This window comes from Falco naumanni, chromosome 5, assembly GCF_017639655.2.
Source record: "Falco naumanni isolate bFalNau1 chromosome 5, bFalNau1.pat, whole genome shotgun sequence".
NCBI lineage: Eukaryota > Metazoa > Chordata > Aves > Falconiformes > Falconidae > Falco > Falco naumanni.
Window position 1 is genome coordinate 47,049,965 of NC_054058.1, and position 23,309 is coordinate 47,073,273.

The 23,309-nt window shown below is 35.6% G+C and overlaps 1 protein-coding gene across 7 annotated transcripts in view; it reads right to left on the reverse strand.

The window, feature by feature from the left end:
• The window catches only part of ANKS1B (ankyrin repeat and sterile alpha motif domain containing 1B), a 441,782-nt gene that overhangs the window by 376,828 nt on the left and 41,645 nt on the right, over positions 1-23,309 (reverse strand). For all 7 annotated transcript variants that reach the window (XM_040595970.1, XM_040595966.1, XM_040595969.1 and 4 more), the window contains exons 2-3: positions 14,764-14,844; positions 10,941-11,097 (exon numbers count right to left, since the gene is read on the reverse strand). In XM_040595970.1, coding sequence (XP_040451904.1) covers positions 10,941-11,097; positions 14,764-14,844 — 238 coding nt within the window. The remainder of the gene's footprint in view (positions 1-10,940; positions 11,098-14,763; positions 14,845-23,309) is intronic.

Consider the following 23,309-nt stretch of genomic DNA (forward strand, 5'->3'; position numbering starts at 1 on the left):
TATGTTAAATGCTTCAGATGATGCCATTAAAATTATACTATTAATTAATTCTTTAATAATAAAAATAATAAAAAAATACAAAATACTAACTAATACTTCAGCTTTGTGGCTTTCAAGCAGATCAGGTCCCTGTGTGTCTACATGGTTCCCAATCCATTTTTAATAATATGCTCCCAAAACCCCTGTTGGCTCATGATATACTGAAATCTTTAACCCTCCTTAATTCAACTGTTCCTCAAATCATAGTTGAGGCCTTCTCTTAGAAATACTCTGACACGTAGTTTAAGTCTCTTTTCTCAGTTTAACTGGTTTTAAATCATAGCAGTTTCTTTAGAGTAGTGAAATTACAGAGAAAAACTGTGTAATGGAAATGCATCAGGCACAAGACTAGTTTCCTGTATCACCACAGAAGTTACTATCAAGACTACAACCAAAAGTTAGAAGTAGGCAAAACAGCAACTGTAGATATTAGAGAGACTTGGCATATCACGTAAGCAGCTACATATTCTCAGGGCTCCAGGAAGATGTACATGTGCACTTTAAGGCATATGGGTATTTTATGCTGTGGATTTAATAAGTTTTTCCTTATAAAGCAATGCCCCCCAAGTCTCTCCCCAAACACTATTTAATAACCCTAATGATAGATAAATAAATAAATATTGAGAATAACCAGTATCTTCTTTTATTGTTTTCTTCCAGTTTTGCCTCTATACTTGCAATCCCAAACATAGAAATAAGTTCAGGCAGGGAGGAAGGAAATAATTTATAGAGCTCTCTGATTTCTATATGTCATCTATATTATTAATATATCTTACGCAGTCTCTAAGAAGCTTTAAAATAGCCTTAAAATAGGCTAGACACTATAAATTTTAAAAGTATGCACACTGAATCCCTCTTCTGACATATGATTTATAAAATGTTGTCACAGTGTTGAAAATGTTGAAAGAGTAGAAAGCTAAAAATCTAATGTGTCATTTAAATAAATAAAAAATCAATGTAAATGCAGAAAAAATACTAAAGAAAGGTAGAAATATAATTCTAAAGAAAGGAGAAGAAATAAATCTGAATCCATAGGCTGTATTTCTCAAGGAAACAACTGAAGAAAATTCTGGGGACATAGAACTAAAAATAGACAAAGGATTTGTCTTTCAAAAGACAGAAAGGGTGAAAGAATCAGAGAAATGAGACTTTGGCCTCTTACTCAAAAGCTACCTAAGTTAAGAAAATGCATGTTGCACAGTAATATCTAGAAAGGTGGAAAGGGGAAAAACTTTTTTTTCTTTTTGGTAACAATGATTCTAATTCTATAATCCAGAACTTAATTCTTGGGTTTGTGGTTTTAACAACATTGCTGTCATTTTGATTTCATCTCGTAATTTAAAATGGCTCAGTTGAACCTGTGAGACAGAAGAGACAGATCAATACATTGAGACAAATTGATGTTGCAGATAAGCTCTTCAGGTGTCTACAACACCACACAAGATCCCAGAGATTGGAATCTGTTTCCTGCTAAACTGCAAGACAGAAGCTGGAGAAGAGCCAGGTAGAAAGTGAGAAGTTTCCATTGGCAGACATGGCTTGATGACTATTTTGAATCATTGTTCAGACCACCACATGGTCTTTCTCTATTGCACAGACCATAAATTCAGGTTAAAATATGTACTATTGCAATACTACATGGCTGCAATGTTCTATCAACTACTCGAGATAACGCTTTTTGTGCTCTAGTGACTTCTAAAGTATCCTTTATACAGGACTGGGCAAAACAATTTTTTTATGTACAGTGGTATACCCAAAATCACAAGCATAGTTTATTAGAATTTATTTTTAGCTGTTCAGTATTTCATGGACAGAACTGCATAGATGAACAGGCAATTGCAGCCTAATTCTATGTAAAATTACCACAATTAAGTATGAAAATCAGGTAATTGCACATCAAATGGCCAATTATGGTGATTTTTGCCTACAGTTACTGTATTTACATATCCAATGGAAATAGTTACACAAAGAAATTAGATGTGTAAGTATGTCCACATTCTGTAAGGTAAATAGCAAAATACACATTTACTATACATTTGTCAAACATCTATCAATCCAATATCTGCTTATGTTTGAATCCTTTTCAAGCATTTCTGGATATTACATAAAGTATATGGAATCTTGTGCCAACGGTAATATTGTAGTTCAAAAATATTCTGATTAAATTTTCAGAGAGACATAAAATTGGCTACAGCTTTTTTCTCAAAGTGCGGTGACTGGACAAAATTTCAGCCACAGATATATAGACACATAGAAAGCAACCAGTCCAAATCACTACTGCCGTGCAGCAAACTGAAATTTGCTCTCTCTAAATAAAGAATATCCACCTGAATTTTCATGCAATGGCATATTTAAAGAAAAGTATATTTTAAAAGAGCACGGTGCATAAAAGCATCTGTAAATCTGAAGCAGACGTTATGATTTTCAGATGAAAGTTGTTAAACATTTTTGGATTGTTCGTTTCTATGCATTTGCCAAACTAAAGATACATTTCAGTTAATGACAAATCAAACAGATTCAAAGTTAAAAAGAAGCAGATATCACTGAAATAAAACAGAATCCAACCTGGACAAACATGATGATTAAATTACCTACACACATGCAGTCAGAAGCAGTCAGAACTGGCATTGTATATATTTTGTTATCAGACCCGAGAGATACTATAATTAAAACTTAATACAACATCCTTCTCTCTTTGAAATGTAAATTAATCAACTCAATTCAGGTATAAAAGACAGAATGATTTTTAACTTTCCAATAGAGAATTAAAATTTAACTGTCCTCTGAATTTATCCGCTTTGACAATTTAGTACTACTTACACAAAATAAATCACCTTGGTAGGAAAAGGTTTTACCGAGGTTTTATCCAAGGGCTAAATAATGCATATAGTGCTGAAGAAAAAGAATGGAATGCTTTCAGAAATTTCAGATACTTTGTTCATGTTAGAAACTACAAGATAGACCCCAAGACTGAAGGAGTCAAGAAAGATCTAGAAATCAGAACCCAGACATACAAAACGTAGGACAAAAGGAGTAGACCAATATTATGCAAAACCAGTGTAAAACATAAGTTTCTAATATTCATAATTAATAATATTTTAACCAAGCAGTTACTTATATGGCCCAATGAACCTCTTTCAGAAATGAGGAAGGCATCATGATTCAGTCTTTAACGTTTTGTAATTTTCTTCATTATTTGTTACATGGGTCTCTCCATGGGCATGGTCCTGTCATTTTCTAGACTTTCTCTGAATCTGTTCTCTTCCACATACAGCCAGAACTCAGACTTTTGTTGCTGCGAACTGAATTGTGCCTTCACAGCACTGCATCTGGTCAATACCACAGGCTGTACTACATAATTTACCTTCTAAGAATGCATGCCACCACAAAATGTAGAATGTATCTTAAGACCTACTCATCAGAGGACAGATTGCCAGACACATTACAGAGAAAATTATTATAGCTTGGCAGTCTGATAGTAAAGAGGTACAGGAGATATCAAGAGAATAAATGGCTCTCATGAATATCATATAGGTCCTTGTGTTGCCACTATTAAACAGTGGGTATATTTAGGACTCTTACTGCATAGTTGTGTAGTACTTCAGTTTTGCCAAGGAAATTTTAAAGCTTCTAAAGTCCATGCAAGTACTGTACAAGCAATAAAGACTCTCAAGTAGTGATTTTACAACAGACCCTTCCAAAGAATGCTCAACTCCCTTATTATCTAAGCATTTTCATGATGAACTTGAAAAGGGAGGCTTTCTAAATCACTGAGCCATTTATTTCTCATATGATCCCAATGTTAAGTAACTGAACAAGACTTTGGTGTTTTTTTTATGAAAAGCTTTGTGCTATTGCCTCAGTTATGAAATAGTTTAAGTTAAAGAAGAATGGAGTAATGGGAGAGTCTGAAAAAGTCTATAAGCTCAATATACTCAAGAACAGTCAGCTAAAGAGATTTAAAAGATACACTAAGGTGCTAACGACTAAAGAATGAAATAGACAAAAAAGAAACAATATATTCAAGACAGAGAAAGGAATGATCTCAGGATGGTCTTACTTCACCTATTAAAACAGGAAAGCAGTTTCCTGAGAAGTTCCACCAATATAAATTAATAATTCTGAAAAAAATACGGAAGTTTGCCGGACTGATTCAGCAAGTAGTATGTGCTTGTATTTAATTACAGTGGGAATTAAAGTCCTTTCCTGGATGTCTAGGGCAAAGGCTGAACAACGTTACAACAGAAACACAGCCAAGAACGAGAAGAACTCTTGGAGATGTAATTGTGATCTTATTGTTCATTCTTTTTGAGGAAGGAAATGGATCTTTATATGGTGCACAGATTGTTACAGTTTCTGTGGTAAAAAACCTAACGACATCCTTCTTATCACACGTCATCAATGAACCTGTCTAATTTGAAAGTCATGAAAGAAATAAAAAGCCTATAAATTTCCTTACAAAATATTCTATTAAACACAAAACCAAGCATTACAATTTAGGCATCCCTAAATTCCAGATTTATTTTCCAGATATATTTTCAAAACTGATTTAAATATCAAAGCATTCAAGACAAGACTAAATATTTTCTTTTTTTTTTTCTGCTACAACTGTAATTGTACTCTGATTAAAAGTTATTCACAACTTTGCTTACATTCAAAAATTTAGAAACCTGAGAGGTCATACTTATTAGGGATCTAAAAGAACCTCCATATCAGGGGTCCTCAAACTACGGCCCGCGGACCAGATACGGCCCCCCAGGGTCCTCAATCCAGCCCCCGGTATTTACAGAACCTCCTCGCCCCCCCCCGCCAGGGGTTGGGGGGGAAACCAAGCAGCCGCAGATGACTGCCTGCCACTGCCCCCTGGTTAAAAAGTTTGAGGACCCCTGATCTATATCGTGTAACTGGATGTGTTTCGCTAACTTTGTTGAGTTTTTTAAAGGCCTACTACTCCTAATTGAATTTATTCTTTCATGAGGTCTTGTCCTGTCACAAAATAATATTCCACCAATGCCTAAAGTTGTCCGCCAAAAGTCTAGGAATATTTAACACGCAGACCCCTGATGATTTTTACCACAGAAATAAGAATGGATTTAACTGTAGTTTTGAAAAGGGACTGCATTTGCACAAATGTTTCCAAGCAACGTTAATGAGACCAAACAAATACTAAAAGTCATTTGGGGAGACGTGATCTTTTTCAGTGGAATCTGAATGAAATTCTGAACATGGCTCCAAAGGGTATAAAAATATGGGTATCACCCACTGTAGTATGAACGCTGAAATTATATAGTTAATAATACCAGAGAATATGTGCAGAACCAAACCAGTTTATAGAACTATTTTAAGAGCTACAAGTAGTTTACAATTATTTGCAATAGAAATGTAATAAAAATAAAAGTATTTTACTTAAACTGGAAATATCAGTTGTAAGAGGAGAAATATATACCATAGTTAGACATTTCCTTCTCCCTATAGAATTACTATGTTTCTTTATGTTTCTCTTTAAGTCTACAACAAATGGATACTGAGGTGAAATTCTTTACTGCATGTTACCCTGCTTCATTTCAATTTTTTTCCTCTCAGTGCCGTTTAAGCCTCTGTATTCTAATCCCTAATGAACATTCCAGTAACGAGTGGTGTCCCCCTAGGGTCTGTATACTGGGACCAATAATATTTGATAGGATCACCAATGACACAGATAGTGGAATTGAGTGTACCCTCAGCAAGTTTGTGGATGACACCAAGCTGAGTGGTGCAGTTGATTCTCTATAGGGAAGGAATGCCACCCAGAAGGACCTTGACATGTTTGAGAAATGGGCCCATATGAACCTCATGAAGCTGAACAAGGCCAAGAGCAATACTGCACCTGGGTCAGAGCAATGCCCAATATCAGTACAGACTTGGCAGTGAAACGATTGGAAGCAGCCCTGCAGAGGAGGATTTGGGGATACTGGTGGATGAAAAATTGGACACAAGCTGGCAATATGTGCTTGAGCCCAGAAATCAAATCCTGTCCTGGGCTGCCTAAAAAAAAATCGTGGGCAACAGCCTGAGGTAGTACTGCATCCCGCTCTGGTGCCCCCAATACAAGAAAGCCATGGAGCTGTTGGAGCAGGTCCAGAGACAGCCATGAAAATAGCCAGAGGGCTGGAACACCTTTTCTATAAAGAAAGACTGACAAAGTTGGGGCTGTTCAGCCTGGAGAAGAGAAGGGTCCAGGGAGACCTTATTGCAGCCTTTCAATACATAAAGGGGGCTTGTAAGAAAGATGGAGAGAGACTTTTACCAGGGCCTGTAGTGACAGGACAAGGGGCAATGGTTTTAAACTGAAGGAGGGTAGAATTAGATTGGATATAAGGACAACATTTTTTTATGATGAAGATGGCGAGACTCTGGAACAGGTTGCCTAGAGAAGTTGTAGATGCCCTACAGTGTTCAAGGCCAGGTTGGATGAGGCTTTGAGCAACCTGATATAGTGAAAGATATCCCTGTCCATGGAATGGGAGTTGGAATAGATGATCTTTGAAGGCCCCTTCTGACCCAAACTATTCCATGATGCTATTCTCATCTCATTGATATATCTCATTGATATCTTTAATATATAAGAACAGTATGATGACAAATAAAGATGCCATTATCCCTTGATTTAGAGAATACAGGGATTTAGATAGCAGTATTTTCTTCAAAAAGACAATTTTTGTAAAAGGTATTGGGAAAATTTCTCCTCAAAATTACCCAGTGTGAATCAAAATCAAATCTACTGACTTCCCATTGAAATTCACCTTTACTTATGTGGAAACCTAATAAAAAAGCAACTCGGTAATTTTGTTGACTACTTTGAATAAATGTTTTCTTCAAATTTATATCTGCAAATGGCTCAAAGATTGCTTCTTCACATTTTTTTTCTTCTAAAATGAATATAGTAAGAACTGCAAGGGAAATTCTGAAATCCATCCACAGAGTCTCCAATTTAAGGGAAGGGGGGAACATTAAAGGCAGAACTTGAAAAGTATTGTTTCTGCAGGCTACTTTGTAGCTGAATCGTACTTCTGGAAGTCCCTGAGGCGTCACTGAGAGAAGCATATAATGTCTGTGCATCATTTTGATGATTTGGGGAAGTCAGTAAATATGTTAGATGTTGGGTATTTACATATTATGAATGCATCCTGTACTCTTTTCCCTCACATTTCAGAAGGAGTCAGAAAGCATTAAAGAAATGTGAGTGGTTTTATGACAACTACAATTTTATGCACAGGCAAATTTTACAATATATTAAATATATAAATGTAAAGAAAGATGTGCCACATGCATAAAGAAAAACAGGCAGCACTGCAAAACAGAGACTACCACTGAGAAATTTCAGAAGTGTCCACATTTTTTGCTGTAAATTTTTCACTATTATACTATAATGTATATTCTGAACATATATATTTTAAAGTTTGTTTTGAACTTGAAATTATCTCATTCACCTTTATTGCATGCAATTTCCTGCACTAGTACCAACAACTACATCTTGACCTCTATGTGGCTGTTATTTATTTTTCATAGATTAGGATATCATATCAACTACGGAATTTTAGAATGAGGGTTGCTGTAATAAATGTTTGTACTACCCCAATGTCTTTACATAAGTAGTTTGTAGTAATGTAGTATGTATGTACTATGCAAGTATGTAACTTAGTTACATGTAGTATGTAAGTAGTTTGACTGTTAACAGCACACCTTTTTACTGTATTTGGTATTAACTTATGAGCAAATCTTGATTTCATACTACCTACTTGATCTTCATTAAATTCTTTACATATTTTCAAGTCTTCATCAATGAAGTTAAACCGCATTTTGTAATTTCACCATATTTTGTAATTTAAAACATACATCATGCTTGTCAGACTCCTGCATTAAACAATTATAGAATTATTCTTACATAATTGTTATGCTGTAAGCACTTACTGTGTGTAGAGTTGCCACTCTACATTCCACCAGCCCGATAAAATAATTGTCACTTAACTGTTTGCTTCTTTACTATTTTTTTTCAATTTTATGTAATAGGAACAGTAGGGGGCATTCAGAGCTTTAGATGCTGGATATGGCTGGATATGTTCCTACAGTGCTAGTTAACTGCATTTTAAATGTGTAGAAAGCAGTTCAATTAATTTACAGTATACCATATTAAATCCATTAAGTCATGTAATATATATTTATGCATCATGAGCTTACTTCTTTGTTGTGTTGCTCACTACTTTCACTTAAAGTTTCAGAAGCATTTGGTTTAAATAGAATTTTAATAAAATAGATTAAAAGCAAAGGTGTATTACAAATTAGCTGCAACAATCTTTAAATAATGAACAAAATTATTTTCTTAAACTGAAAGTATATACATTCTTAATGTGATCCTTAAACAAAAAAAAAAAAAAAAAAAAAGGAAAAAAAGGTCTGACAAGTATATTAGTTGCTGTGGTGAAAAAGTGTCAGGGAAAATGGCTATCCTTCTCTCCAGCTCTCAGAAGCAAAAACAAGGAAGAAAAATTACCCAGGATTTCTTATAAGTTAGAGCTTCAGCTCCACAAATCTGGAAGAAGCTATCAGAGCTATGAAGAACCACCTGCCTTATAGAGCATATCAGCAAATAAGCAAAAGCCTCAGAAGCCTACAGGCTCATAAGAATGTACAATAGTTATTAGGGTGAGGATACCACTCTGGTGTTATTTGAAGAAACGTGGGTGGAGATGGCTTTAAAACAACATGGTGTTTCCCTCATTCCATGATATGGATATTATTCTTCTAGTGCTAATTAGCAGGGGAAAGTCAGTGCCAGCAAAGTGGTCCACTTACTAAAAGTAATAAATATATAAATGGATAAATTTGAAAACTAAGTTTGGCTACTGTCTAGAATGGAACATTAAGGGATTTACAAGGTCAGAAGAAATGTGTATGCTTCAGTTTAACTTCAAAGTTTAATATGAGCAAGATTCCCTTAAAGGACTTAAAGTCAAACATTTCTTGTGGGGATTCCTCACATATTTTTCATTATAAAATTTTTGGGCAAAATGCTTAAATAGCAGAAAAGTTAACGACAAGACTGGGTTTGAGTGAGTGGGGTATAGAATCAGAGGTATCCCTGCTTATTTGCTCCAGCAGTCAAACCAGAGACTGGATAGCACACCTAATGTAGCTCGAGAATATTCTTGAAGTCTGGATGTATACATGGGTTTGGAGAGAAGTAGGTTTAAATTTACATTTCTCTTTCTGATCTTACTGAAATTTTTCACTATTTCCCTCTCTGAAGTTTCTGCATAGCTTCCAGTTTTCTATCAGTAGAATATAAAGAATCTCTTCACACAAATGGATAACATACAATCAGAAAGTTGCTTTGTTGCAGAAACAAAACTGGAAAAAACCTTCTCCTTGACAAAAGTTAAACTACAATGCAACTGGTTTCATCCTACATGCAGCAGCTGATAAGAATGAGAAACTCAGAGAAATTCCTAATCTGCAACGCAAACCACGTTTTACATTGAACAAGAAATTTTGTGGTTTGCATTTTTTTTAATGAGTCAGAGTATTATAGGATTTCCCAGAAGACTGTCACATGGGTGTATTTTATTACTTTATTTTCCTATGTTTCCTGCACTAATACTTGATATTCATATCATAGTTACTGTATGGATTCCAATGGCTAAGTGTATAACCTCAAATATCAAATAGATTATTCAAGGAATGGCATCCCACACTGGTTGAGTGTATGCAATTTAGGTCTAACATTTCTTATTTTCTCACAGTTTGCCTTCCAGCCACACTAATATAGACAGTAAGAGCGCAATTCATTTGTTGGATTGTACTTTTCTATTTGAGGTGCTGTAGGGTACCCTATCTGGAGTCCATCAGCCACTCCACAAGGACATGGAAATTCTGAGTATCCTCCTTCATACCTTCCAGCCCACACATGTCTCTGTTACTGCAAGGTCTTAGAAGGTACTGGATTTCTGTGTTTAGTCCAATAAATCCTGCTTTACTTTTGGTCACCTGAATAACCCTGCTGGTTTCTGGGATTACACTGACTAGACCTCTGTGAAATAAAATGATGCGTATACAGGCAACGTTGACACTACAATTTAGATCTGAATCTGGAGCAGACTCCCACCTTTACATTCCAGTAATATCCTGGTTAATCTAGCAAACTCAATAGCTTATGGTTACTACTCATATTTCACAGCTTACTTCCAGTCCTCAAGCAGTTCAACTGACTATAGATGGTGTCAGTTTTTAACTGTCTTCTTTCTTTCTATTGCTATATCACTAACCCTATAAACGGACCATATAAGAATATACAGAATGAAAACAGAAGGTGTACCATATGTTTGACAACAGAATGCAACATATTTATCCTGCCCTTACCCACTGTATTACTTTCATAATTTTTTCCTAGTATTTTTGTGTCCTTTATGCTGCATATGCATACATGCAGTCCATCTGGATTGCCATTTATCTCTGTATATCAGTTCACTTACAGTACACTCAAAATATACTAAGAATATTACTTTTATCTCAAAGTTTTTCAGGAATTTATTATCAAATAAAGTAAAAAAATACACAGCTTATGCAAATTTACATCAATATATATAAGATGCATAGTTAGAATATGCCTTCATATGATTTTTCAGAAACAAGCAGAAGGCTTTTTTGTACTTTTAAAATCTAATATCCTTTAGGTCAGTGGCCATCCAGAAGAAAGATATCTGGTATGCTTATATTGGAAGATTTTATCAGTCCTGGAGAAGAAGTTACTGAAACAATGGAAAACAGATTTATTTTTTTTTTTAACTTGGCTACAAATTTGCCAGACCTAAAGAATATGTGTTGCTCTTTTCTGATGATGTACACAAATTTTTTTATCACTTCACCTGTTCATTCACTCTGGAGTGTGATGGCCCATGATGGATGAGAATCTTCACAATGTCTACATCTCCTCTCCAAGCAGCCAAGTGAATAGGAAAATAACCTTTATTATCTGCCACGTTAGTTGAGGCTTCATACTGAAGTAATTTCAGAACTATATCCCTGGAAAACAGGAAGTAAATCTAAAAATTGTCAGAAAGCTTACTTTATTAAATTTTCACATGAACATACATATTACCAAAATTTTTACTCTGAGTAACAGAAAAAAACCTGTACTTCAAGCGAAACAGCTAAAAAAATGAAGACCAACCACTTCTAAGAATGAAATAGATAGTAAACATAGCCAAAAGACTATTAATTTTAATGATTCTTACTTCTTACAAATACCCATCAATAATATTCTGATCAATTCTCTGAATCTGTTTCTTTCAACAGGTTCACCTGGCCAAGAAATCATTTCTAGAATTTTTCTGTCCAGGCCATGGGCATGTGCCTCAAGACAAACCTTCCAGGCACTAAAGGCAGAGAAATACTCGCCCCCATCATTGTTGAGTTCCAGATGCAGGAAGACAAGAGGGTAGCTTTACGAACACAGTTCTTGCAGTAAGGCTTAAGTCGCAGTTTTTCTTCTTTAAAGCATTATCTCAAAGATGGAAGAAAATTTAATGATGATCTAGTTAGAGATACACTATCTTCTAGGGCATAAGTGCTTCTATTTTCATTTCTTACATCCAGGTTCGTGAAAGCAGTGAGGAAAAAAGTGACTTTTATTATTTTAATCCTTATTATATTCCTTTCAGTATTTCCAGTGTGCCTTATCATACATTAAATGAAAGGTTAGTATAAGCTGGTATATTGCATCCCTGATTTTTAAGCAGTCTCCTGTACTTCAGAAGTTAAATGTAAAGAACAGCTGTGTTGTATGATCATCTTACCAAGTCTGTCAGAAAGTAAATGCTGTCTTATCTCTCCATTTGTCTTCTCACAGTTTGACACAGTCAGGCTTTGTTAGTTATTAACTTATAGCATCTATGATCCAGTGTGGGCAAGTTTATAGGCATTTTGCTAAATATGGAAACACTGGCTCTTACTGGTCTGGTTCAAAAAAATGGTGGGGGGTGGGTGGGTGGGTGTGGGGTGCTGGGGGGAGCTCAATGCAGCCTAAGTTATGTCTAAAAAGCAGCCCTTGACAAAAAATTAAGACAGAAGGTAAATCCCAAGGCAATTGTTCTCCCAGCCCTGATGGAACAGCATTTAATTGCCTATTGAGAGAAAAACGTGGCAAGTGAGAGTGAAAATATCCAGGTCAAAAGAAACTCCCAATTGTCTTTAAAAGATATCATGGAGATACTGGAGTCATCAAATCTAAGCTTTGAGGGAGACTTTAAACTGGACTTTGCTTACTCCTGACAAGGTCAAATAACATGAAAAAAAACCCCAAGAAAGAACAGTTCCACTACAGAAAGACATTTGTTACACAGTAAGTTTCAGAAAAGTGAGTCCCGATAGAAACTTTTTACTACAAATAAGGCTTGAGAGACTTATGTAATCATAGCTGGTCTTGCAGTAGATGGTCTAATGAAGGCTAGCGATACAGAGTAGTTTGAAAGGGACACAAATCGAAGGAAACAGAAATTGAAGTGGGGGAAAACCAGCAAAAAAACCCCCACCGCAAACGACAGCTATAGATAACAATATGCAGCAACTATTGGAAAGAGTCTGTGGCAAGATTCAAGCTACAAAATAGAACCTAGGTGTCCTTCGCCCTTCAAGAATGCCCTGACCCATCACACTTCTCTAGGGTGAGTCTTTTTTAGCATTCTGTCAGAACTTTGTCATTTTGTAGAAATAAATTTCAGAGAGGAGAAGACAGAGTCCTTAGCCCAGTAACATTACTGGGATAAGTAAAATTACTTAGGGAGACTGAGATTCAAGTGCCTGGCCCAGATATGATTTAATTACTTATATAAAGCAGAATAGTTTGAAAAGGAAACAGAACTACCCCAGAATAACCAAGGAGGAGGGAATTCAACACATACAATGATCGAGCGGGGACTTGAACACTGGTGTCCAACAAGTATCCCAGCCACAAATTATTAGTAGGGTCATTAAATCTTATGTTCCCACTTTCCCTGAAAAACTTTGAAATCTCTCAAGTTCATCTTAAGGTAAAGTGTGAAAAGTTAAAACCCCAAAAGTTTTCAAAGAACAAGAACTTCCCCTAAGTGGGAAGGCCCTTGTGTCAAAAGATTGAACCCCACATTCATTTTGAATACCAAGTTTCAAATCTGAAACAGAGTATAAAGCCATTTATTTGTCGTGACTAATGAAATTACATCCACCAGGTCTCTGTCCGATTCTTTTGCTGACAGTGCTACCATTGCATCAGGATCAGTATGATGGCTTGGACACCAGGTCCTGGACCATCATGACTTATCATGTAATACCCCATGATATATTTCAGTTTACTTTAATATAATGAGCTATAAATGTGACGTCAGTAACTGTTACTTACCCTGCTGTGAGGGTAAGGGGTCATAGCAGCCAGCAACCATTACGACTTTTTCAAAAGCTGCAATACCTTAGTCCACATCTTGAAGTTCTCTCTGACTTCAGCAGAAGTTTGGCCAACACTGTCTGAAAACACTATCTGACTTATGTACGTTTTGGGATTTGACAGTTTATATTGCTAGGACTCACCTGAAATCTCTGATACATTCAGAGTCATACAGCAGTATTTTTACTTTGCTGGGTAACTATGGGTTTATATTCAGTATTAAACATTCTAAAACCAATTTCCATCTATCTAAAACCAACAGTCTTTGCAAGGTAAGGCTTGGGGTTTTGTCAATCAAAAACATGCAATGGCAGAAGAAACTATAATCCATAAACTATAAACAAAAGAAATGTGATCTTCTCTTTCTAAAAAAGGTTGAGTTTAATAGACCACACTAAGGACTTAGACCTAATTCCATGAAGGTAAAATACATAAACGGATGATTCTGAATCTTCCTACAGAACTGAAATTTTAGAAAATGCACAGTATCTACTTTTACAGTATTTTAACTTCATTTATTTATTAAAAAACAGAATAACCTGTATGCACCAAAAGATTAATCTGGTCTAAAGAAAATATGCAGATTTCTAGAATACAATTAAAAACACATCCTAAAGTTTTAGTTTTTCCAAGGAAGAATGCAAAAATTTTGAAATGAGTGAACTAGACATATTATTATTATGAATTTGTATGTTACCTTATGTACAGTCCAAAATCACATTCAAGTTAGCACAAATCGCTCTTAATTGGACAGCAGGGAGAAGCTACAAATTCCCATACAAGGTAATAGCCATTTTTTTCTGTTCTCAAGTGTATAGCTTCTAAATATTCTTATCATGCTACTTTCACTTTGATACTGATTAATCTATACTGTTCTTTTGTTTCACAGTATTGCTTCCTTAAACATTCAACTCACTATACTTGTGTATATACACACACAAGTCTGCTATAAAATTTTATGTTGCAACTTCCCACCAGCTAAAAATACTAGAGCCATCACCAGCAGTAAAAAAATAAACTAACTCAAAATCAAGGAAGAATTTGGAAGAACCAGTATAGACTCAACAGCTTCCAAACTGCATTTCCCATTTGTCATTTCTACATGCTGATCTCAATGACAGTGTCAAAAATTGTTATATTAATATAACCCATGGGAAACAGGATTATTTCAGTAAGTCAGGGTTTGTCAGCTTTCTGTGAAAATCTCAGTGCTATGCTACATATAAGTTATGCAGTTAAATACTACTCTACATAAAAACTGAGGCACTTACTTGTGTCCGTTTAAAGCTGCATGATGTAAAGCAGTGTAACCTGAACTGTCTGTGCAGTTTATATTTGGTCCTCGCCAGATGCTGCAAATAAAGCACAATTGTAAAGTCAGATTTTTAGCTTGGCAAGTACTGAAAATCTCTGCAAGAAGTGCGATTAAACTTAAGAGACAAATTATCTTGAAAAGAACTTAAAATAGCAAATGTCATGTTGATAACAATATAATTTATTTATAAAAATAATTTTACATGTTCCATCTTTATAGCAGTAATGAACTTTATGTAGGGCAGTCTCAAAGACTAATAACTATCCTTTCATTTCAATTAGATCTGCTCTCCCAATATTACTTTGGTAATTACACTGAGGTTACAACCTGATTTTGCACTACTTTTTTCCCAAGTATATATTTGTTGACTTTAGGTCAGTTAGTCTAGACTGATACAAATGTAAGATTAATAAGAACCAATTATATCCTTTAAAGGGACAGTAAATTTATTCTTTTTACTTGGCCTGATGTTAAAGCTCCCATTTTTACCAATTATATTTTTAAATAAATTACATATATATAAAACAAAAGTTCAATAAGCAATGGGGGTGGGGGTGGGGGTGTTTACCCTTCTGTATTTTACAGCACTTATTTTACAGTCAGCTTCATTTTATGCCCCGTGTAACCAGTTTCATGATCTATTATGGACGCTTCACAAAACAGTAAGTGAGATTTTTTGCTTCAAAGTAGAAAAATGTGTTTGCTGATCTACCAAAAACAATCCAGTCCCCACCCCAAACCCTGGAAATTGGATACCAGAGGCATACTGAGTACCAGCAAGTTTTTTCTAACTGGTGGCATTTGAAGCTGACTGTATCCTTTGTGGAAGCAACTTTTTTATTCTGTAACACAATTTTCAATCATTAGTACTGCAACTTCCAGGACACAAGATTATGAGTCCTGAATTACCATCCATTTTCTTTAGCTTCTAATACAGTGTGAAACAGTCATTAACCAGCCATATTTTCCCTTCACTTCATACCTTGGAATCAAGTGCTGCAGTTGAAAGAAAATAATCTGAAGCTAATAGGTAAACAGTGGTTTTCATACTGACGTTTTTCATGATCTACATCAATAAAATGACATGTTATGCTTAACGTATGTTTTTTAACAATCCTTTACTACTGAACCTGTATTTTATTACCTATGGAATACTGATGTTGTAGACTGGTCTCTTTTCATCGTTTTTTCAGTGTTTCAGTGATTAATTAGCTCATAAATTTAAGCAGCTGTTTTCCCATAAGTAATACTGCATGCATACAGAATTATTTTTCTATGATACATTGTGTTCTGCAGTGAGCATAATCCTACATAGTGCTGGGTACTTCACCTCGCTCCGCAAGTTAATTTCTTGGAAGAACAGGACTGAAATATTTTCTTGGGTGCAAAGCAGCAAAACATTGAGTCATTTTTTTTCTTCATCTGCTCGGAAGTCTACAGATGTCCTTTTCTACAGGGAGCAACTTCCAGCTAGGAAAGTCACTCTAATCTTTGCAATTAAAATAAATTATTTTAACTTCATGAAGTAATAAAAATCAAGTTGTTGAAATGATAGCTCCTCCATAATAGACAGATGTTATTTAAATGGCAGACAGGCTGTCCTTATCTACTGGAAGGAAAGAAGTTCTTATCTATTGATATTCTATAACCTCTTTTATAGTTTTGCATAATAATTTATTAGTTATTTTCTTATTTATTGGATTCTACTTTCTCCCTTTGATTTGTACCATCTTATAGCAGAATGAAGCAGGAAAAAAGTGGTACAGAAAGTCATATTTCAAATAGTAACATAAATACATAAATGATCAGAATATTAATTTACTTGGTTTTGCTTGGTTGCTTGCTTTAGTTTACAGTTGTTAGGATTTGCCCGTTGGTTGTTTTTTTCAAAATGGAAGGGTTCCGTAAGTTCATATATTATTCATGATGCATTATGCCTTTAAACAAAACAAAACACGCCCCCCCCCCAAAAAAAAAACAACAACAAAACAAAAACCAACCAACCAAACCAACCCAACAGAAACTTGGTTCTTTTCTCTCCTAATTTTCTACTTTAATCCAGGCACTCTTTAATGCACTGTTGTACTTCCTGATTCTAGTCTTAGGAAATATTTTTCAACTGAAACTATACTGTGGGTTTTTTTTAAAAAAAAAGCAAATTTGAAATTAATTAATGAGTAAACAAATGCACCTATGTGAAGCTCCTCGGCACACTCAGGTTGGGAGGGAAAGGACAAAGGAGAGCAATTAAATCCAGATGACTCAGAGAAGGTGAGACGGGATGGATGGACTAATAGCTGTCAGCTCCCAAACGGTACAGAAAGACATGCTCAAAATCAGAACTTGGTTATCAAAATAAGAACACAGGAGACATGAGCATGACTTGGCTACAGGCATCTCTTTTCCCCTGGGCCAGTGCAGAAATCCCCTCCTAGGAGGTCTTGCATTGCTACAGTATTACAACACTATTTCCTACAAAATTAACACAAGTCCAGTATATACACAGGGTATTTATGCTTTAATAACTGACAATCAAATTAAAATTGGACAGTCTGTGAACAGAAGTTCTTACACCCTAGAAGTCCTGGCTGTGGTGAATCGTTAATCTAAAGCTCTTCTCTTGTAATCAGAATACAACAGGGCAAAAGTCTAGTGGTGTATTACCTCTGTAAAAAGCATTTGACTTGAAAGCAAAGTGGAGTGGGGAAAGAGAAAAAGCCTAAAGAGCCCTTCTTTGGCATCATAAACACCTGCAATATATAAGGAATTATCAAATATATTAATCTGTGTATTAAAACATTTCAAAAGTTACTGTGAAAGCAACACTAAGGAGAACCTGGAAAAAAGCAAACTGCCATTCAAGTTCCAGAAAAAAATATTTCTTGACAGAAGATTAGCAGCTCTTTAGACTACGGCCAATACTGAACGTTCTCAAAACCATCTTTCTCCTAATACTTTGAGGCAGTCAGTCATCAAGCTTCTTATTTTTACATGCATTAGTAAGTTAGGTGGGGTTTTTTCCTATGTCGATTATTAAATTAGGAAAACCTTTCTATCACTTAATGAATTTTAAGAAACTAATTTAACCTACTTGTTGTGTAAAAAATAAGTTTTCAGTCAATGACAAATTAAACCCCTGAATTAAAACATGATCATCAATTAGTTTCTTCCATTATATCTTGCCAAAGTGAGGCACGAAGAAACTGAAGTTACACTATTGCCAAAAGCGCAGACCTCCTTATTACAGTTTACTCTCACTGTGGGCAAAGAACGTTGACCTTTTGATTATCAAATATTAATTGAAAATACTCTTTACTTGGTAAGAACATTAACATTTTTTCTTTTTATGAGCTGAAGATAATTACATACAAAGAGTAGCATTTCAAAAGTGATACGGAAATGAGAGACTACAGAAAAAGATGGTAAATTGATTGATATGGGGTTTTGTTATGCTTTTTGCTATATGGAAAAAAGCAATTGTAAAGTGGCTGTTGTTACACACCTATGAACACAAAAGCAAGGAAAGCAGAAATTAATTCAGCTAACCATCATCACACAGACACACTCCCTGTCAACAGTACAAGAAACATGCGTACATGCACAGAATATCCATCAAAAATTTTAACCCGTTTCTACCATATTTCCCCCTCTGTATGTGCATTTTCATTATACTATTTCATTATTATTTAGTTATCCATGCACTAATATTTATGTTCTTTATATGGTAGTTTTGCTACGGTGAAAGAAAAATATTTTGGTAAATCCATGAGGTTTACAGTTGGACTCAATGATCCTAAAGGTCTTTTCCAGCCTAAATGATTCTATGATTCTGTAAGTGCCAGAAAGCTGCCTGATGACATCAGTATCTCTCTGCCCATTGGTTTCACTTAAACCTTATCTTAACTGGTAACTCTCTTTGGAATTTATTTCTTCTCTGAAATGAAGCAGCAATGAAGAAGATGACACTGTCTGGATGGAATCAGTTCCTCCAGAGGAGACAGATAAAGCATGGTGTTCATGCCTGCATATTTTAGGGTCTGAACCCTGTTGAGGGCTGAGAGAGGTTTAGCGTATGCCTAGTCCTCACCCCTCCCACCACCCTCCCCATCTTCTTTCCCAGGTCTTCAATATCTTTGGAAGCTCTTCTTAGAGACCACCTGGCTCTTCAGGACAATAAAAATAGTAAGTATCATCTTGCCAAGTCAGTTTTAACAGTGGGAAATCCAAACCTTCATCCTATTCCTGTTGATTTTAGTGGCAAACACCAACCACCTCAGATAAACGTTGTTTCCTTATTGTTCCTGTGTTCCCTAGAATGAATATTACAGGAATTTATGTTGTTCTGAGCCAAGATCTTCCAAAATTTCCATGTTTATTATTAATCTGAGAGAAACACATTGCCTAAAGTTATTACAGCACATAGCCAGGCTCCTATATTCACTAGTGCTCTGCCTACATTCATACACGTTTTCAGTCATGTAAACTGAACTTGCACATAATACAGGTCAATTTTACAGATAATTTTTGGAAATGCATTTGAAAATTTTTGAAAATTACACAATATGTAACTTCAATTATTCAGACACAAAATAATAACGTTACTTATTGTGAACTGCAGCAAAATAGCTCCCATTCTCTATTTTATGCACAAATAAATTGAACTGACAACGATGTTGCTCTAACCTATATAAATTAATAATGTTACTTATCAAATATAGAAGTGTTTCATTTTAGCAAATGTGACAGTTTTTTCTTTCTACAGATTCCTCTTTGATGCAACCCAGTGTTATGCAAGATAAATCCTGTAGAAAGCACGTATGTCTTTTCCATGTATGGTTTTACCAGTTATTTAACTACTTTGCTGAATTTGAGATACATTTTCAAACTACTTCAAGGAAAGCAAATTTAAATATTTGCTTTTAGTGGCAGTAGGGGAAAAAAACCTTTCAGAAAGTAATATTTTAAAGCATAATGAATAATTAATAAATATTAATAAAGTACTTAAAAGTTGTACACAGAAAAACAACATTAAAAAATGCATTTTAGGATTCTTTTTTACTAAGTGCAGCTTTAGGTCTTAAATTGACAAAAGTAGATGATGTCTTGAGTGAGGCTATCTCAGATCTTTTCAGTATTAAAAACAGCAGTTGCATGTAGCAACTGAGAGTTAAAAATTCAAAATTAAAATAATAAGCATTTTATTACTATTTTAATTTTTAAAAATTAAAAGGAGAAGGGCAGGGGGGTATCAATTCAATTAATATTAACTCTATTTTTAAAACTTATTGTATATATAATTCCAATTGTTTATTTAATATTTATTTTATATTAAGTATTTATTTTCATTGTATCAGCGTGAAATGTGACTCAAAACCATTTCATTTTGAATGTGTGGAATGTGCTTATTTTGTTTTGATTCCTGCTGTTTATTGTCTCAGAATAAATAATACAACAAAATTTATGGTCAGCTAATTAATGGAATAAATATGTTACTCAAGTTCAGGCTCTAAAGCAGCTTAATCCACTACTTTTCTGTAACCTTGATCTGTTTACAGTCTTGGCCATAAATAGCGTCAGTTGGGAAAACTGGGGAACTTAAACTGATTTTATTTCCATACTGATTCCGTTCATTTGTGGTTTCTATTTAATATGAAATATTGAATACAGTAAATATTATGAGTTTGATTATTTGTTACAAAACATTTCCTTATTACTATACTTAGAGTGGCTCCTATACAAGTAGGTCCCAATCCTACACAGCGGTTTGATCAAGAGGTAGAGCTATGTACAATAAGCTACTTCCTCCTTTAATAGCTTATTCAAAATCTTACCTATCTCAGTGAGAAACTGTGATTCCATGTATCTAGAGACTATTACCTGGAAGTCTCCTAATAGCTGGCTATCACGAATGAATTTAATTGCAAGTATGATGTGATTTACTGCAAATGATGAAAACAGAGAAGATGACAAACCATTGATTGTTCTTCCTCTTTATAGGTGCATGATCAAGCTAATCCAAAGAATCTTATTTCAGCAAAAAGCCAGGGTTTTACAAGATAGTTACCTGTACAAGAACTACAGGTACGGTCTATATTCCATAAGTTTAAGATTTATCATGGTAAGATGAAACTGCTATTGGAATGGAGTGCAGGCAATAATTAAAGGTAAATACAGCCTCCACCTTTCTTCAGCAATAAAGATTTCCGGAGGTAAAGGAAATTTTTCCATGCAGCATAAGTGTAAGATATGTGTAAGACAAAGATTCTGCTCAGATATCTCCATTCCCTTCCTATCAAGGAATTATGCACTTTAACTTGGAAAGCTGAAGAACAAATTGGGCTAAGCTAAGAAAGGAGCATATAGAGAACCATTTGATTCCCCATTAGGGATACAGAGCAGACATTCACAAAAAATACTACTGGGATGCCTCCAGGGTGTCTATCTGTGATTCTATGCCTCTCTGAAAGGCAAAGAAGTGTTTCTTCCTCCCAGCTGTTGTAGAAGCCTCCAGTATACATATAACCCATTCTGAATGTTAACTGGGAATAGAAATGTGAAATTAGAAAAAGAAGTGTCATTCACTCTCATCTAATCTAAGACATGAGCATCAATAACTACTTAATAATGCTCATCATCTCAGAGCATTCCTGCTATATCTGTTGTGATTGAATTCAGAATTTGGTTTTCGTTTTGAAAACCTGTCTAAGGAATGTGCAGTAATAGTACTATCCATAAAGACGGATATCAAGCAGTACAAAAAGAGAAAAAATTCATAAACACACATTATGAATTTAGCACTACTGTTACATTTATCTTCTGTGGATCACACTTCTTTTCTCCATGAAAAGCTACAACAGTTGGTTAGATCTTTTTCCAAATATACAAACAGCAGGATCAGCACTTAAAGTGATAACACAAACATGGAAGTAAAAAGGATAATTTAAAAAAGCATGTAGAACAAAGGCATCATGTCCAACAATGTAAGAGTCAAAACCCAGTATCTTACCTGTAATTATTGTTTTTCAAATTTTGTGAAGTATCTTTGCTAAAAGAACAGTGACAGATTTAACAGACTACATCTGCCCAGACAAAAATTTGGAGTAGGGTGGCATCATTTAAAAACATACTAATAACCTTAATGCCAAATAGAAAACCTAGTATACTTGCCCATTACCATTCTTGCTATTACTAACTATATTTTTGGTTGGGAGAAGGATGAGGCCAGTACAGTCATTAATCCAATCTGCCATCCACACTTTCTCCAGTAAAAAGAACCAAGAAAAGGCTGATTATAAATGACAGAAGTTCAGTGCGTGGCTGAGGGAGAGGCAGAATCCCAGACACAGAGAGAGAAAGACAAGTCCTGGATATCCAGAATACCCTTAGCCATGATGAGTCTCACATAATCAATGTGACCCTTGTGTCACAGAGTCAATGTGGCCTTATCCTTTGAATAACTTCAGGATAAACAAAGAATTGCAATTGCAAGAAATACAAAAGGTCTTAAAAAAGTGTATTTTGATAGAGTTAGGACGTAAGAAGCAACTCAAGGAACTTCTGAGGCAAGAAATTATAGAACCTGTATATGAGGACGTCGTGATTACAAAGTACCAAAAGAACAAGCTAGAACAGTACTGAGATAAATAGAAACCATACAACATCTCATGCACGCGAGTGTTAGGTTATGTGATAAACAGCTCCTGTGTACATCCGCAAAGGAGCACAAAGAGATAACAGCAGATGGGAGAATCAGGTAATGCCCTGGCCCAGCTATCCTCAAGCTATTCACAGAAGAGCTGTCGGTGCATTAAAGGCCCACCTCTACCAGGCCAGCAGAGCACAGCAACACAACAGCGGGCAGGAACACAAATTACAGACTCGGAGGAAGAGACGCACTGTTGGGGTCCCTCCCAGGGCTGTCTTGTGACAGCGTCCACCCCATTGTCCAGGGGACACACATCAAGGCGAGGCGATGCTGGAGCACATTTCAGGCTGAGAAGGGCTACTACCTAGGCGTATGGGATGCATGGGACTGAGCAAGACTTCCCATGGGATGTTTAGGTGAGGAACCAAAGGCAGGGAAAGGGATGGATTCAGGTGATTTGGGGAGGAATAAGTGTGAGAAAATAGAGGGACAAAGGCTGATCACTTGTATATTGTTGGCTCTACAGTACAATAGTCTCGCTACATCTTGCACTCCCTGGGTGAGGGACTCTGTTCTGTGTGTGTGTATGTACATGAAAGCTCAACTGCCAGCAACTGGGTCAGACGATGGGCTAGTGTGTCTATGTTGCTAGAAACTGGAGCAAATGAGGGTCTGGGTACCAGAAACTGGAGAACAGGAGTGGGACCACAGGTCAGAGGGCCTGTGTGTCCATGGACACTGCAACTGTAGGGACTGTGGGTGTGTGAGACTGTGATTCCCAGTGAAGATCAAGCTGAACTAGTCAGCAAGTAGGTGAAGCAGCCTGGGAGCCAGCTGTGTCTGCATGTACCTGAGGT